Source organism: Protomyctophum bolini, assembly GCF_963924005.1.
Source record: "Protomyctophum bolini genome assembly, chromosome: 7".
In the NCBI taxonomy this organism is placed as follows: Eukaryota; Metazoa; Chordata; class Actinopteri; order Myctophiformes; family Myctophidae; genus Protomyctophum; species Protomyctophum bolini.
Genome location: NC_137868.1, coordinates 11,339,448 through 11,356,159, shown reverse-complemented (window position 1 = coordinate 11,356,159; position 16,712 = coordinate 11,339,448). Strand labels below are relative to the sequence as shown.

At 43.1% G+C, this 16,712-nt stretch overlaps 2 protein-coding genes across 2 annotated transcripts; one reads left to right on the top strand and one right to left on the bottom strand.

Annotated features, from left to right (window-relative positions):
* Window positions 1–621: 621 nt before the first annotated feature.
* LOC308318559 (sodium-dependent lysophosphatidylcholine symporter 1-B-like) lies at window positions 622–2,229 on the top strand (the record flags this gene model as incomplete). Its single annotated transcript, XM_080768166.1, has 1 exon — window positions 622–2,229. One exon carries the CDS (start codon window positions 622–624, stop codon window positions 2,227–2,229), a length of 1,608 nt encoding a protein of 535 aa, XP_080624292.1.
* A 3,534-nt stretch (window positions 2,230–5,763) lies between these two features.
* Window positions 5,764–8,579, bottom strand: ggctb (gamma-glutamylcyclotransferase b; the record flags this gene model as incomplete). The annotated part of the gene is made up of 4 exons (XM_080769063.1): window positions 5,764–5,928; window positions 7,819–7,951; window positions 8,053–8,198; window positions 8,469–8,579. 4 exons carry the CDS (start codon window positions 8,577–8,579, stop codon window positions 5,764–5,766), a joined length of 555 nt encoding a protein of 184 aa, XP_080625189.1.
* Window positions 8,580–16,712: the final 8,133 nt, after the last annotated feature.

Genomic DNA, 16,712 nt, shown 5'->3' with positions numbered 1-16,712 from the left:
CACCGTTGTACAATGATACAATGATACGGCTAGGCCACTTTTTGGACAATTTTAGCCATGCCCAAAATGGGGACACCAAAGTAAAACGAGTTTACAGAGTCCAGTGAACACTAATGCAGATGGCTCCTTATCTTCCTTGTTTACATTCCATGCTAGGGCACCCCATTCAGACATCATAATAATGTGTAGTTAATAGTTACAATTGCGATAGTTCAGAATCCAGCAATACAATATTAAAGTAATACACAAATAACATGAATACTGAATATAATAATTAAATAATTAGTCATAATTAAGGAGTGAAGTCTCTAATGATAGCATTATGTCTTTTTGCGGTTTAGGGATTACAGTGATTAACCCTTGAGTCAACAAAGAAGGGAGCATTTGGGAAACACTAGGCAACAGTTTGCATTGTATGTGACGTCAGACCTATGCTCAATCCACCCTATAAGGTGTTAGAAGGGTTGGGTGAAATTCCTTCAGATGTCAGGCTGCAACTTGAGAAAGAAGCAGAGACACTCACACAGGGACAGAACAGAGGACAGAGAAGGACTGACTGGCTAGACTACAGAATAACTGTCTACATCCATCCAACAGCAGCTCTGGCATAAATAAGTTATTATGGCCAAGGAAGATCGAGGTGTCCAAAATGAGTATAAACAGGTGGTCAGCTCAGATGGCAGTGTCAGCTCAGGTGATGGCACTGAGGTTGATGGGAAGCATGAGCCAAGGAACAGTTTGTCAATATGCAATAAACTGTGCTTTGCCATTGGTTCAGTGCCCTTCAAGATCACAGACACTGCCCTGGGTTTCTTCCTGCAGATCTTTCTACTGGACGTGGCTGAGCTGAACCCCCTCCACGCTTCCATAGTCATGTTTGTAGGCCGAGCGTGGGACGCAATAACAGATCCCACCATAGGCTTTCTCGTGTCCCGCAGCCCAAGGACGCGGTTCGGGCACATGCTGTCCTGGATTCTGCTGTCTACGCCGTTCGCTGTGGTGGCATATTTCCTCTTATGGTACGTTCCCCCTTTTGCAGATCACGGCAAAGTCATCTGGTATGTGATGTTCTACTGCCTCTTTGAGACACTACAGACTTGCTTTCATGTGCCTTACTCTACCCTGACCATGTTTGTCAGCTCAGAGCAGAAGGAGAGAGACTCGTGCAGTTCTTACAGGATGACTGTGGAGGTTCTGGCCATGTTGATCGGTACGGCTGTCCAGGGACAGATAGTGGGTATGGCCAGTGCACCGTGCATCCCTGTATCCAATGATGCCATAGAGCAACTCAACAATTCTACCTCTATACTTGCCGCCAATGCTACTAGTGAGGACACAAAGACTGCCTACATGATGGCCTCGTGTACCATGAGCGCCATCTACATCTTCGGTGCCATAGTTCTCTTCTTTGGAGTGAAAGAGAGAAGTGAGTCGTGTCGTGGCCGGTCCGAGGCCATGTCTTTCTTCCAAGTAATAAGGAGGGTTATGGGGTATGGACCCTTTGCCATACTAAACATGGGCGTCCTCTTAACAGCAGTGGCGTTCTATCTCCTGGAGGGAAACTTTGCAGTGTTCTGCTCCTACACACTGGGCTTCAGAAATGACTTCCAGAACATTCTACTGGTCACCATGATCTCCGCCTTCTTGAGCGTCCCCTTCTGGCATTGGTTCCTGACTAGGTTCGGGAAGAAGACTGCTTTTTATGCTGGAAACTCTTGTGCTGTGCCCTTCATGATTCTGTTAGTGTGCGTGAAGAGCAACCTGACCCTCACCTACATCATCTCCTCTGGTGCTGGAGTGAGCATAGGCGCAGCCATACTGTTGCCGTGGTCGATGCTTCCCGACGTGATCGATGATTTTGAGGTGCACCACCCTGACTCCATCGGACACGAGGCCATCTTCTACTCACTGTACGTCTTCCTCTGGAAGTTTTGCTCTGGACTTTCCGTGGGCATTTCCACACTGAGTTTATATTTTGCAGGCTACATTACTCGAGGCTGCACACAACCAGATGAGGTTCATTTAACACTGCAACTGCTGATCTCTGCTGTGCCCATCGCCTTCATTGTGGTTGGCTTGGTTATATTCTACTACTATCCAGTCAACGAGGAAAGGAGGCAAATTAACCGCAAACGGCTCCAGGAACTGCGGGGAAGCAAAACAACTACGAAATGGACTCAAGTGATTCAAGAGGATTCTGCAAAGGCAGAGCTCTCCAACATGGTCTAGACTAGAGAGATAGAACAATGGGGTTCCAAGGGCCCCCAGGTAAATTAGTTAATATAGTATCAAAATCAGTTTATCCACTTTAAGCCTATATACATATCAGCTTCAATTGTGTGACTGCAGATGCTATTTAAAAAAAAATCATGAACATATTGAAGAAGTTTGGAATATTTCTGAAACATTTTAACAACACATTGAATGCCTCCTTTGGTGCTCCTGCTTAAATCAAACATAAAGCAAAGCCACATAATGTCACGAGTGAAAGCCAAACATTGGCGGGGCTATAGCTCCCCTCAAAAATACAAGGGAGTTAGACAATGGGCTCCCCTTAAACCCTTATCCCTAAACCTATTTGCCATTTTTTACTATTTTAAATAACCTTTTAAAAGAGTTAAAATTGCTGATCTACATGCTCACAACGTGTAGATGTAGATCGGATAGTTGAATTATTTTAAAATTATTTTCAAAATAGTAAAAAATGGCAAAATTTCATTTTCATTAATTGAGACTTGAGTGAAGTGTCCATCTTATATCTGGATAGGAGCTTGGAGATCATTGTTAAACTTGTTATGAGGGAAATAGCCACATAGTTGTCTATCAGCTATTTTCAGCACACAACACCGTTGTACAATGATACAATGATACGGCTGGGCCACTTAGGGCCGGCTACCATGAGAAAATTGAAAGTGACTGAATCTGCTTATACAGTACACATACTAAAAAAACACAAAACACCATACCAGGTGCACACATCTAATTCTTACATTTGACCCTGATAAAAAGAGTAATATCCGGTGTGATTCGGTGAAAACGACGTCATGGCACTGTGCACTCCAAAATAATAGTGACTGAGAGGAAACATGGTGGCAACCATTGGGGAAATTGTGGAGTATCTTCTAAAAGCATCCTGCTTCATGTCTTTAATTGAATCCATGTGTTTGATCTCAATGGAGAAACAAAGTATCATGTACAGTATGTAGGGTACTCCTAGGTCAGATCAAAGTGGTCACAAAACATTTGATAGCAGGGCAGCTTACATCTCTTACAGCCAGGATCTCATTTGGAATCTGGTCTGAAAGTAGTTCTAGAAAAGCTCAGAGTACAAGATGATTACAGATCTTGAACTGCTTTGTTTGATACACTATTTCGATTTTTAATAATCTTTATTACAAATAAATCAGTGTCTAAAAATATAATGTTGTTAGGGCTATAGGCTACTGGTGATTTTTAGCTAATGAGTGAAGCCATACAGATTACAGACATTACACTGTTTCTCATCTTCAGGTCTGGCTGGGAACAACCAGGTCCAAATGGGCCCTTACAGCTGTGTAGATCTGACCTGATCTGACCCATATGTACACTCGAGAGTTAAATGAGGATTTTACACTGAAGATTGGGTTCAAATGGGAATGGCAATTATGTGGCCTAATGCATATCAAACTGGTATGGGGGTCACTGAAATTTAAAAGGTTGAGAGCCAACTAAGGAGATATTACATTTAAAGTGAAATAAAGTAAACGTTACCTAAGAAATCTACAGCATGAGGGACAGTTTGCCAGCTGCAACTAAAGATACATTATTCCTTGCTGATTTAGGGCTGAGACAGATGCTTCAGAGCTATGATTCAGAATCTTAGATAGTTAGGCTCAGCTCTTGGCATAATTATTATTATTGAATTGTTTACACCACACCAGTATGTACTGTATGAACTTGGCTATTTATTATGCAATAGGTGATGTCGGTACATACATACATAACTATGGAGACTGACGACTCATAATTCATTTTTATTTTAAATGTATTATTTAGGCCTTGTGTGTGTCCGTAGTGATCATAGCAGTTCTCCTCCTCTGGACCGTACTGCCAATTTGCCCTCCATGTTGTTGCCCTGGGATAGGGAGTCACCAGCTGCTTCTTTTCATCGTAAGAAGTACTTTTCAAGTAAGAAATTTCACTCCAGAGAGCGTAACTCATGCAGAGGTTCACAATCTTCCACATAGTTCCCCTTCCCGCTGAACAAGCGCCAACATTGACTAGTGGAACTATAAGACTAATTGAGCGACCCGGAGGCACTGCTGCTGGGGCTCGAGCCCTGATGGGCCTCAGCATGTCGGGAACCACAGGGGAGTCTTAACCAGCCAGGCTGGTTATGACTCACCTGTGACTCACGACACATGCGCGTGACTCACGACACATGCGTTGCCGGTTAAAACTCACCCATGGCTCCCGACATGCGTTGCCGGTTAAAACTCACCCGTGGCTTCCCTGTGAGGTTAGGGCTAGGTTAGGGTGTCAGACTAATGCCTGTCAGACTCTTAGTACGTTGGAACAAACACATCTCTGCAGGAGTCCAGCTGTCCGTCAGAGGCTCAGTCTTGTTGTCTGTCTGGGAGTCTGCAGTGAATCTCAAACACTGGACCGATCAGCGCCAAATTTCTCGTGAACAAAGCCAGTTACAGTAGCCTATACTGTACCTCTGCAATCCCTCCCTCCGCCCGGCACCCCCACTATTGACCATATGCACACCGTGGCCATCTTGCCAGCAAGGTGGTAACTATAGCTGTATACTTTCCCATTTACAGCCCATACATCCAAACAGAAAAGTCCTATCTGATTGTATTAAAGTTTGTCAAACTCACCAACATTGCAGCTGTATGAAAAGCTTGAATTATCCTCTTTCTATCTGCAAACTTTGCTTCATAAACATCCACCGTAGATATGTTATGAGCTACTTCCTGTCAATAAATTCCTTGCAGGTGATTTTTCTTCTTCTAAGTGTGAGTTTGGAAGTGCTTGTTGGATATCACTCGACAGCCCTGCGTCCCACCTGTTTTGAATTTACCGGTAATCAATGCAGGAGGTTGGTTTACTGAAAATGAGCGCTTCCAAACTCCAACACAAAAACATCACCTGCAAGGAATTTCTTGACAGGAAGTAGCTCATACTATGCCTACGATGGATTTTTATGAAACAAAGACTTTGCAGATAGACAAGGTTTTCTTACAGCTGCAATGTTGGTGAGTTTGACGTCGTTTAATACAATCAGATAGGAATTTTCGGTTTGGATGTATGGGCTGTCAATGGGAAATTGCAACTAGTTACCTACCACCTTGCTGGCAAGATGCCGCAGTGTGCATATGTTTTGAAATACTCGGATGGGGCTGAGCCTGAAACCAGATTTTGACTGGTTTTGATTGATAAATATGTTGACTGACATAAATCATAAATGACTGATGTCACAGGCTGGCCATTCAAGGTCCCAGATATACACCCAAGCTACACCATTCCCATGTGGTTCCAGACATGATTTGCTCTTTTTTTGTTTACAAAATGATAATAGGCCAATAGTGTAATGAGGATTTTATGCAATCGCACAAAAATAGAATGCTGCTTTGGAGTTTCGCAGAACATTTTCAACAATGCTTCTGAAGTGTAAAAGAAATGGCACTGGGACCAGACCAGCCCTATAGGCCCAAGAACGCACTGCTATGGTGACTAATATGCCATCTTCAAACACGGAGTTGTTTGGTTTCACTGTCAGGCGTCAGAACGGCGGTAGGCTTTCTCCTTGGCTTTCTTCATTGCCCGGTCCAGGTCCGTCATCACAGGCAAGGAACCGTTGTACTCATTGGTCTGGATGGCTCTCAGCTTGTCCTGGTAATCCTCTGGCAAGCCGTTCTGCGCAGCCCCCATTACAATCACCTGGTAATGGAGGATGTTCAATCAAAGACTCGCTCTACTCATTACTCACAACATTAGTGCAAACGTTCAAAAACATTCAAAACAAACTGCATGTCTACTCTCTACCTCTACCTCATTCCCTTTAGTATTTGAATGTCAGCAATTATCTTCTTCTTTTTTGCAGTTACGGATTCCAATAGATTGTATATTCTTTAATATTCATTAGTTGGCAATAGATGTATAGTGACAGTTGCCATTCATACAGTATATTTGTCATATTCCATCCTGATTGGCTAAGTTTTGCTTAGCTTTTCTTTGTGATCCTGTCATATAAATGCTCTACCTACAAAACACTTTGAATGTTGTTGTCTATTGGCTATTAACCGCTACTTCTACGATCAGTGTCAGATTACATACCTGTATACATTACCTTTAATCCTCCCGACACTAAAACATATCGTCATTACGTCACCATCGAAAACCAATTACACCCTGGCTTTGGGTCCTTTAATCCACATCTTTATTACGTCATCATTGAGAGCTAGTTGTACCAGTTATACCCTGACGTCATATGCTGCTACGATACATACGCATCAAACGGGGCACACGCAAAGTAACCACAGTATACCGCTAATCAATTTACAAATTACATATACATAGAGGCATTTCCTTTAATCCACCCGACACTGATCGACATATAGTACTTTGCAAGCAAGTAGGCACTCGACAGAGTGCAGTTCTAGTTAATATTGCTTTTTGTACTGGACTTGTAACAATTTTATTTCCTATAGAGAACCGGTCAGGTTTCAGATCCATGCCGCATTCCCTTCCCATGTCAAATTGAATCTTAAAATGTGGCTTTGTGTTCTATATCTAGGCCTAACACAAAATCACACTTCACACCATGCGCACGTGCACACACACACACACACACACACACACACACACACACACACAGATTGAAAAAAACATGAGTGACTCTCTCTCAGTCGTGCAACACACCACAAAGCTTTGGCCACAAAGCCACTCTCTCTCTCCCATTTGCCCTCTGTTTTTTGTTGTTGTTTTTTCTCTCAAGCCCGCGTGTTATCTGGTGCAGTCAGACGTGCAAAAGAACAACCTGGCAACGAGCGTTCGTTCACACACAGAACTCAACTGTGAACACTAGGATGAGACAGGCTGATCACACAACTCAGTGGTTCTCAAAGTGGGGTCCGTAGACGCCCAGGGGTCCTTGAGGGGATTCCAGGAAGTCTCCAGCAAAATTAGCTTGTATATTAGCTTGTATATTGGGCTATTTTCCTTTGCTTACAAAATCCTTTCAAATGGCGTTCTGCAGCTATCAGTTTAGGGGGGGAAATGTTTGTGAATCACTGACTAATGCAACGTTGTATTTAAGCAATGACTCTGTGGAAACCAGATATTAGCTGGAACCCACCAATCCAGAAGCTTCGGGGAGTAAGGTGAGTAAAGGGCATGAGTAAACAGGCTCAAAAGGCCCATGACCTAGTGCCCTTGAGCCCCATTATCTACGCCATACAAAAACAATCTCAGTGCGGCGGCCGGCAAGCACCAGAAACAAACACCACAGCAATTGTTCTGTTTGCCATGACAAGGAGGGGGTGACAGAGATTCATTCCAAATGATTATGTCATCTATGTATGTTGTCATCTGTCACTGGTGGACTGTGATGTGGCTTTCCATACATTTTCATCCTCTTAAATCTAATTCAGAGATTCATAATTTCTTGCCAAAACATATATTGTCTGAAAGAGTTTGCAACAAATCATGACACAGTGGGAGTGAGGTTTCAGGGAAATTAAACACTATAGGATGACAATGACACGTGAAATCAGGCTGGAGAACATGGCACTGTGCTCAAAGAGGCGAAACAGGAGGCGGTGGCGTTACCTTCATGTACTGTGGGGAGGGCGGGGCGTACACACAGCTGTTCATTATGTAGGTGCGACAGCTGAGCTCAGGTCCTCGCGTTTTCACAGACATCGCCACGGGGCTGTAGGCTCCGAGTCTCACGTTCTCCTGACTGCACACACGTGTCAACACACACAGACACATGAAAGGGTTGTCATTCCCTGCTGGCCGTTTTCCCAAGCCATGCGTGGAAGCTGCAGGGTTCAGCTGTACCTGTCTAGGGACTCCAGGTCGGACATGTTCATCCTCCAAACCACCCCCCACACCTCATCCCCGGGGCTGGTCTCTATGGTCGCCACACCCCCATGCCACCGGTCGCTGGCAAGGCCCTTGTGGTTCCCAAACACCAGCTTGTAATCCTGGAAAGAAGAGAAGGTAAAGACAGAGATAAGAAGAGACAGATAGAGAAAGAGACACAGAGAAGATGATGATGGCCACCCCATATGTTTCCCATCCTGTTGGATTGTCTCGGTTTGTGTGCCAGTGTAACAACTGCACAACTTGCTCTAAATCTCTGTTTACCCCAGTATGCATACATGTACATTGACATGTACACGTGCACGCGTGCGTGTGTGTGTGTGTGTGTGTGTGTGTGTGTGTGTGGGCGGCCACGCATAGCGCGATCATACCAAGAGCCTGGCCACGCAGTGGACGGCGGCTGAGGGGTTCTTGAGCTGGAGTCTCTCTTTGAGCAGGTTACTGCCGTAGGCAAAGTACAGGAAGGTGTGGGGTTCTTCCATGATGCTGTCAGCCAGTCGTGCCAGGAGTAAGGCGAGCACCGTGACGAGGGAAGGCAGGGCGAGGAGGAGGGAGGCGGCTGAGAGATGCTGAGGAGAAAGGAGAGAGGAGGAGAAAAAGGAGGAAAAAGGAAGAGGGTCGATTATGGAGCGGACGAACCACGTTCAGCAGGAGGAGGAGGAGGAACGGGAGCAGAGGACAGATCATAGGCCTACGTCTTGTTTAGAGTGGTGGGATGTATTGTAAATTGTGTGGCCTTCTCTTTTATACTACACTGACGCGCCATTCTCATGCTAATGCCCTGTGTAGTGACTGAGCCGTGCCCCCTAGGCCGCCCGCACAATGCAGCTCGCTGTATGTATGGGTTCAGCCAAGACCAGAATGTCATTCAGCTGGACTACTGGGGGTCACTTTGTGACACATTTGCAGCACACCCCCCTCTAGTGGACAGTCAGAAAACACCACTGACTGTCTGTAAATTGATATATTCTATTCTCCACACAAACACGTGTGGATAATTTAAAGCCTAGCTGCGATATCTATATTTTATGAAATTATACTATACGTTTCGCTAGATGTCATCAGGGAACATGAAGACATGAAGTGCCATAAGATTAGCCTACTTGGTGTGATCGGAGTGTTTTAGCCAAGAAGAAAAGACAGAATATAGGCTAAAAAAAAAAAAGGCTTGTTTTGGCATCTAGTGTTTTGGTCCTTGGCTCCTTGCAAACCGCGCCCACTTTATATTCCGTTAGTGGCCAATCGCAAGGAGCCGCTCACGCCTCACAGCCAACCGTAACGTGCCCTGCTTCTTTCTTCCATCCACCACGAGTGGAAAAATCCCAAACATCACCGTTCACTGCCTGTGGTGTGGTTTGAGACGGATGCTTGTGCCTGTATAATATGTCTGTTTGTATTGTAACAGTTAATATAATAGTGCAATAAATCGGTAATTTTGGATAAATGTCGCATGGTCTAGCCAGCAAAATATCTGTCATCACAAATAGGCTACCGGAGAAAACACGTTTTGAGTGTTTACAACTTAAGCTACTTTTAATGAATAAACAGCGCGACCGTTTTCTTTATGTATTTCAGGGACCAGAGTCAACATTGGCACCGGTAAGTATATACACTTTAAAATTAATTATAAGTAAAGTAGGCTAAAAACGTGAATCGAGTAAATTATTTATGATTTATTGCTGTTGCTTTGCATAAGCAAAAATAGACCTTTAACAATTGTAAATAGGCAGGCTACATTCATCCCAGACATGACAGTTGACACTATGTTGTCTGGGATTGAGACTCGTAAACGTCAATTGTCTTTGAATCATAGCCTATAGTCCTATATGATTCCAGCCTCCAGGCATCCTTCGATCGGTTGAGACTGATGCTCAGAGCATGTGTAAGTACACGTGACGTGAGCGGATGAGTGAGGAGAGAGATCATTCATGGGAGAGATTATGAAGAGAGAGAAAAACCCATCTTTCCGTTGCCTTGGTTACCACGTACGCCATCAACAAATTACAAAAAATCTTCCTAAAGAGCCTGCAGTATCTATCAAACTTTTCAACCGTAGGCTATTAGGCCTAATTAACAAGTGGAAATTACTTGGGCTATTCAAATGCATCCTTTAACCATATGCTTTCCGTTTGTATTTCCTTTATTTTTTTAGGCACTGTTGTTATTGGTACCCTGTACAAAACAAGAGGCTTGGTGCCCTGAATGACAGGTGTGTTAAATTCAGTTCCCCATTATGTTGACAATCAATCAGTGCTTCTATTTTTGCATTATTTGAGAAACCTTACTGAACAGATGCCCATGCCAGATGGCATTTAGGCATTATGTTATATTTAGTGTGATACAATTAGACAAATTATTTTAAAAGTTTTATCAGTAGCTATTGACCTTATGCACATTGCTGCCATCTTGACAGCAATTAAGGTGCTAACTAAGTGTAACTTGACAGCCCATTCATCCAAACAGAAAAGTCCTATCTACTTCTACTTGTATTAAACAACGTCAAACTCACCAACATTGCACTGTATGAAAAGCTTCTTGAATTATCCTCTTTCTATCTGCAAAGTTAAAAGCCACTGAAGAAATGTTTTTCTGTCAAGAAATTGACAGAAAGGAGGCAAGTGAAGTGCTAGAGTTTGGAAGTGCTCGTTGAATATCACTCAACAGCCCAGGCGTACCACCTGTTTTGAATGTGCACATAATGCAAGAGGCAGCAGTAGTTTGCTTTACTGATAACGAGCGCTTCCAAACTCTGACACTTAGAAAAATAATCATCTTTTATGAAACAAACACATGGCAGATAGTAAGAGGATAATTCAAGCTTTTCGTACAGCGGCAATATGTTAGTGAGTTTGACCGTTCTGTTTGGATGAATGGGCTGTCAATGGGAAGTTGCACCTATAGTTGCTAGCCTCGGAAACCCAGACGTTTTATTAGCACCTTGCTGGCAAGATGGCAGCGGTGTGCATAAGGTCAATACAGTCGTATCTGCAAAGAAGCATACTTTATATCTTATCATATTAGTATATTATCAGATGTATATATCTAATTTGTTTTATTCCTTGCACATTTAACATGAAGAATGTTGTAGCCATGTACTGTCTGTCTGTCTGTCTGTCTGTCTGTCTGTCTGTCTGTCTGTCTGTGTAACCATTCATTGCCTCTCATCCCCTTTGTTGTTTCACAGTTACAGAGGTGTATTCAGGATTCACAGTAATCACACATACTATGCGGCCAAGGTTCAATTGCATCCCTTTTTTAACTCTGAGAGTGTTCAAATGTGTACATTTTGTACACTCTCAGAGTTATTAAGATGAACCTGTCTGTAACCCCAGGCTCAGGCTATGCATGCATGATCCATGCTTGTCTGCATGGATCTGTCCCAGGACAGGTCAGGGTCAGGGGGCTGGACTGCCACCCTCCAGTCACATCCTCCAGATCACTGACCACAAAGGGGTAAAATAACCATTCCGACCAACGTTGGGAACGTTGATGTCATGATCATCCAACAAACTTCTTAAAAACGACCACTTTCGCTGATTCTTTTGTTGCCCCTGCAAAGTCCTACAGAATGACAAAAATCCAATGTGACGCTGATCATGTGCCAGGTAGCGGCTGCATGTGTAAAGGAAGATGTAGTCGTTAGGAGATTTTTAAGGCTGAGAACTGTAGTCAATTTGTAGGCGGCCCTTTATTTTCTTACGCATCCATTGTCAGTTGATGCTTCATAACCATTTTAGGCAGATTTAACTGGAACTATCCTCTTTTATTGTTTTATTTCTTAAATTAAAATAGCTACTATACCTACTTTCATGTTTTTTTATAGTTTGCGGCAAGAACAATGCACTATAGGCTAATTAAAATGTTCAAATAGCTTGATTGATACAATACAGATCTTTACCCAAGATATTTTAGATCGAACTAGATCACTTTTATTGTAATCTTTTGAATTGGAAATTATGCAGTAAAAATTATATACCGTGTGAGAGACAAAAAATGGTCAACATCACAGATTCTTTTGTCATGACACCTAGTAGACTGTACTTGCCTAAAATCGCCTGTAGATGGCAACGCTATGCTGCATTAGGCACCACTTCAACAGAGTTTGAAGGATGATATAATGCTCTCATAATAAGGAAAGGGTTAGAATTGATAGGTTCATTAACACACAGGGTAGGGTTAATGGTTTACACTGTAGTTAATTGCAAATTTGCTTTATTGTATGCAGTACTGTACGTATGAGAATATTACAGCATCCATACGTAACCACAAAAGCACATTCAAATGACATGACTTACTAGTGGAGATTAAGTTACTTTAACTGTTTCCCCTGAATACCCAAGAAACAAGACTATACTAGACTATCAGTGAGGGGCACTCTTATCATCTTATAATTGAAACATATATTAATGTCTAACTCATGTTGCTATGATTAGGTGATGTAATGATGATGTAAAACAAACGGTGATACAACAAACATTAAATTATCTTCATTGTCAATGGCGTTTTTAAAACAAACATTGAACTAAAAACCAACATTAAACCTGTAGGAGGGGCTAGCGCCCCTCAAAAACTACAAAAGGGTCTCATGGTTGCCATAATTTCTGGGCAGTTTTCACCTAACCAATACAACCCCTCCTCGGTTTCCCACACATCTCAAGCCAAGAACCAAGAACACTTGTTCAGGGTCCAGAGCCATTCAGAGACCCACACATTGGATCCAGCTGTCAGGGCAGTAAAAACCCAGTATATCTTGTTTACTGAATAACAAGTGAAGGCTAGTTCGGACCACTCGCACACATTTCCTGGGGCGCCCATTCACACTGTTTGTAGTCTCTTATAATTCAGTGATTCTCAAACATTTCAATGTCAAGGACCCCCCCCCCCCCATTTGAAAAGATTTGGTGCCAGGGACCCCCATAAGAGATCTTATTTGTTAGATTAAGTAGATTAAGGCCTACTTTAGGTGAGGAGAGAGAAATGATCTGAATAGTCATTAGTAAATTATAATGTAATTCGTGCCAGCCAAGTATTTATGGTTTGTTTAGGTTAAAAAATTATCAGCAACGTCATCTCGCTGATATAAATACAACTTGTAATACATTTATTTAATTTTTCATGGACACGAGAACATCAACATGACCCCCACAATCTGGGTGCCCCTCTCTTCACACGAGTGTGATTGTTTTTAAATAGAGCTTATAAGTGGTACTGGTTAAACTTACCCATTTTTGTCGGGAACCCCCGGAACACCTCCCAAGGACCCCCCGAACTCCTTTGAGAACCGCTTAATGAAATCTACTTATGTAAAAGTGAGAGAGAGAGAGAGAGAGAGAGAGAGAGAGAGAGCATCAGTGAGAGAGAGCGAGGGACAAGCCCGCCACGTCAACAGGGATCAGGTCTCAGGGGGCTGGTTTTTACGTAATGGTGTCTTTACATGACTCTGGGTACAACAGCCGTTAATTGTGCTTTGTTGACAGGGCAGGCAGGGGGGCGCACAGTCTCTGTTCAGCACAGCAGTTCAGGCAGCAGGACGTCAGAACCTATTACGATCTATATACATGGCAAACCGGGCTGCAGACTAGCGCTTTCCGGATCGTTCTGGTCTGGGCCCAGTTCCAGCTGCCCCTTGGATGTGAGGAGCCGGTTGGCCACTGTGGCGCAGAGAGAGACCAGTTCTGGTTTATAAACATGGCACAGACAGGAGGCCAACCCTGTGAGGGAGAGGTCTCACTGAATTCCACATCTGTCGACAAAACGAGAGCCATCAGCCTCCCTCCATCCCTCCCGATATTACACCTAGTCTAATGAATTGTTTCTCAATTTTCATGTCAAGGAGCCTCAACTTGATATGCATTTGGCTATGGACCCCCATCTGAAGATCTTTCAAATTGATTCAAAATGTTTCACAATTTTATGAATTTATTTTTCATTTCCAAAGAATAGCCAATTTATAAAGTGACGCACGCACACACACACACACACGTGTAATACATAACGTTCAGAAAGGTTGTTTTGTCTCTTAATGCTTAATGCATCTTTCAATGCACAACGGAATTCCAAATAGTGCACGTGTTAGGAGTTGGAGGGAATGCAAATCTGTGACAGAAAGTTCCAAACATTTGGGTGTCCAGTCTGTCTGTGTGGTGTCCAGTCTGTCTGTGTGGGGTTCGAGGGAACGTTTGGGTGTCCAGTCTGTCTGTGTGGGGTTCGAGGGAACGTTTGCGTGTCCAGTCTGTCTGTGTGGTGTCCAGTCTGTCTGTGTGGGGTTCGAGGGAACGTTTGGGTGTCCAGTCTGTCTGTGTGGGGTTCGAGGGAACGTTTGCGTGTCCAGTCTGTCTGTGTGGTGTCCAGTCTGTCTGTGTGGGGTTCGAGGGAACGTTTGGGTGTCCAGTCTGTCTGTGTGGGGTTCGAGGGAAAACAACTCTTCCCAGTTGTACAGCTGCATTGCGTGCTCCCCGCTGTGGGAGCCTCTTTTCCCCTGACTCCATCACTGATCACTGGTCACTGCTGTTTACAGAGTAGCTTCTCCAAAAAAACATGCATGGGCCCTGAGGCCAGGTTCCATCAGACTCCATGTGTCTTGGGACTGTGGCCTGCACTGGGCATGCAGGCCAAAGGCCTATAGGTTTACCCCCAAATGAATCTATGCAGCGTGCTGTTAATTTACCCTTAACGGTACTGGTTCTCAACATCTGCTCCGGCGATCCAAATGGACCCTTATAGGCCTGTAACTCTGAGAGTGTACAAAATACACATGGATCCGTCAGGGTCCACACTGTCAAAGTTAACTTTACACAGTTGCCAAGTTATCCAAATTTTACGCAGATTGCAAAGAGTAGATTGGGGTCCCAGAGATAAGAAATTGTATCAAATGGGGTTCCGTGGCCTAATGCATATCAAACTGGCGGTTCTTTCTGGAGATTAAAAAGGTTCACTGATGAGAATATCTTTACTGTCTTTGCATGTTCAAATCTGGCATTGGCTGTATCAATAAATTGTTTCAATTTTACCCTTTGGTCCTCCGCTTGTATAGTCCCTGACAGACGGTACCCTCGATATTGGGTCGAATTCAACCACGGATAAGTGGGACACACAGCAAGTGTCTGCACGTGTGTCATTGCGCAACTTTTACCTCCATCTGCGAGTCAAGTGAACAGAGCCTGATCTTGGATGGTTGAATGTCATTATGAGAACATAGTGAGAATGAAGTAATTGTGTTGTTGTCAACACTTTGTCTCTAATTTTTTGTGTGTCCTTTAATCCTTCCTCGTCGACAGTGCATTGTCGACAGAGACAGGCAACGTTCAAATTGCTCTTTAGTTCACTATAAAGTCTAAAATAAATATGCTAAAACTATCATACAATCAGCATTCTGATTCATATAGTCAAGAACCAAATGGACCCATTTGGCTCCGTAACTCAGCGAGTGGTCCATTTGGTTCCATTTGTACTAGTTATGAGGGTCTGTGATCCCCCAAACTGGGCGTCCTTCTGTAGGAATTGTATACAGTATACATGTCCATATTTTGCAGCTCACCGTTCCTCCATGCACCCCTATAACTGGGAGACACTGTCGTGAAAGTGGAATGGACTAAATAATTCCTAATCCTCATAATGTTTGGTGTTTTCTTCAAGGTTGTTTCTCCCGTCCCATCTTTGTTCTCATAATTAACAATCCATTGTGCATGTTTTCATTGTGGACTGTTAGTGTGTGCCATGCTCATGTTTATGCACATGAAGCTATACTGTGATGATATAACTCATAACTGATAGACCTATAACTAATGTAACCGTTTAGAACAGTTTGGATGCTGATAGAACCGTTTGGATGCCGATAGTTGAGCAGTTTTTTGTCTCTCCTACAAGAAAAACCTCAAGTAGCCTACACTGTTGAAAGATAAAGGAAGAAGAAGTCAGACAATATGAGAGGGTGACTTATTAAATGTGCATTTTAATGTGTTTGAATTGTTGTAGAACCCTAAAATTAGGCCTAATTACTGAACAGGCCATAGAGGTCAGTTATCATATCCACACTTTCCGTAGAAAAGCAACTTATCGGGCAACAACCACATGGCTGGTCAAATGTCTGAGAGTAGCTAGCCTACCTCAAAATTCTCCACAAGTAGACTACAACACTAACAGTTGCAGGTACGAATAGAAATGAATCTGAACTGTGAGTGTGACTGACAGCTATTATTATTATTATTATTAATTATTATTAGTAGTAGTAGTAGGCCTAGTAGTAGTAGGCCTAGTAGTAGTAGTAGTGTAGCCTCGGCCGGGAGGCGAACCCGGGACATATCTGGAAGGCGCAACTGTACGTTACCACTAGGCAGCTAAAGAGTATGTATAGCCTACAGTAGTAGTAGTAGTAGTGTTATTAGGCTAATATGTAAACATACTTTACTTTTAACTATAGCAAACACAATAACAATATGGGGGCCTAAAACCTTCAACTTTTCTTTTCACCTTTAGGACTTCCATAAAGGCTATATTGAAAAGTAATAGGCTATTACACTGCAGCCTATTCTATATGTTATCAAAAATGAAACAATTAACTAAGTGAAATTGTAATATTAATCATCTTGACACAATTAGCCTCTGTTAAATAATCA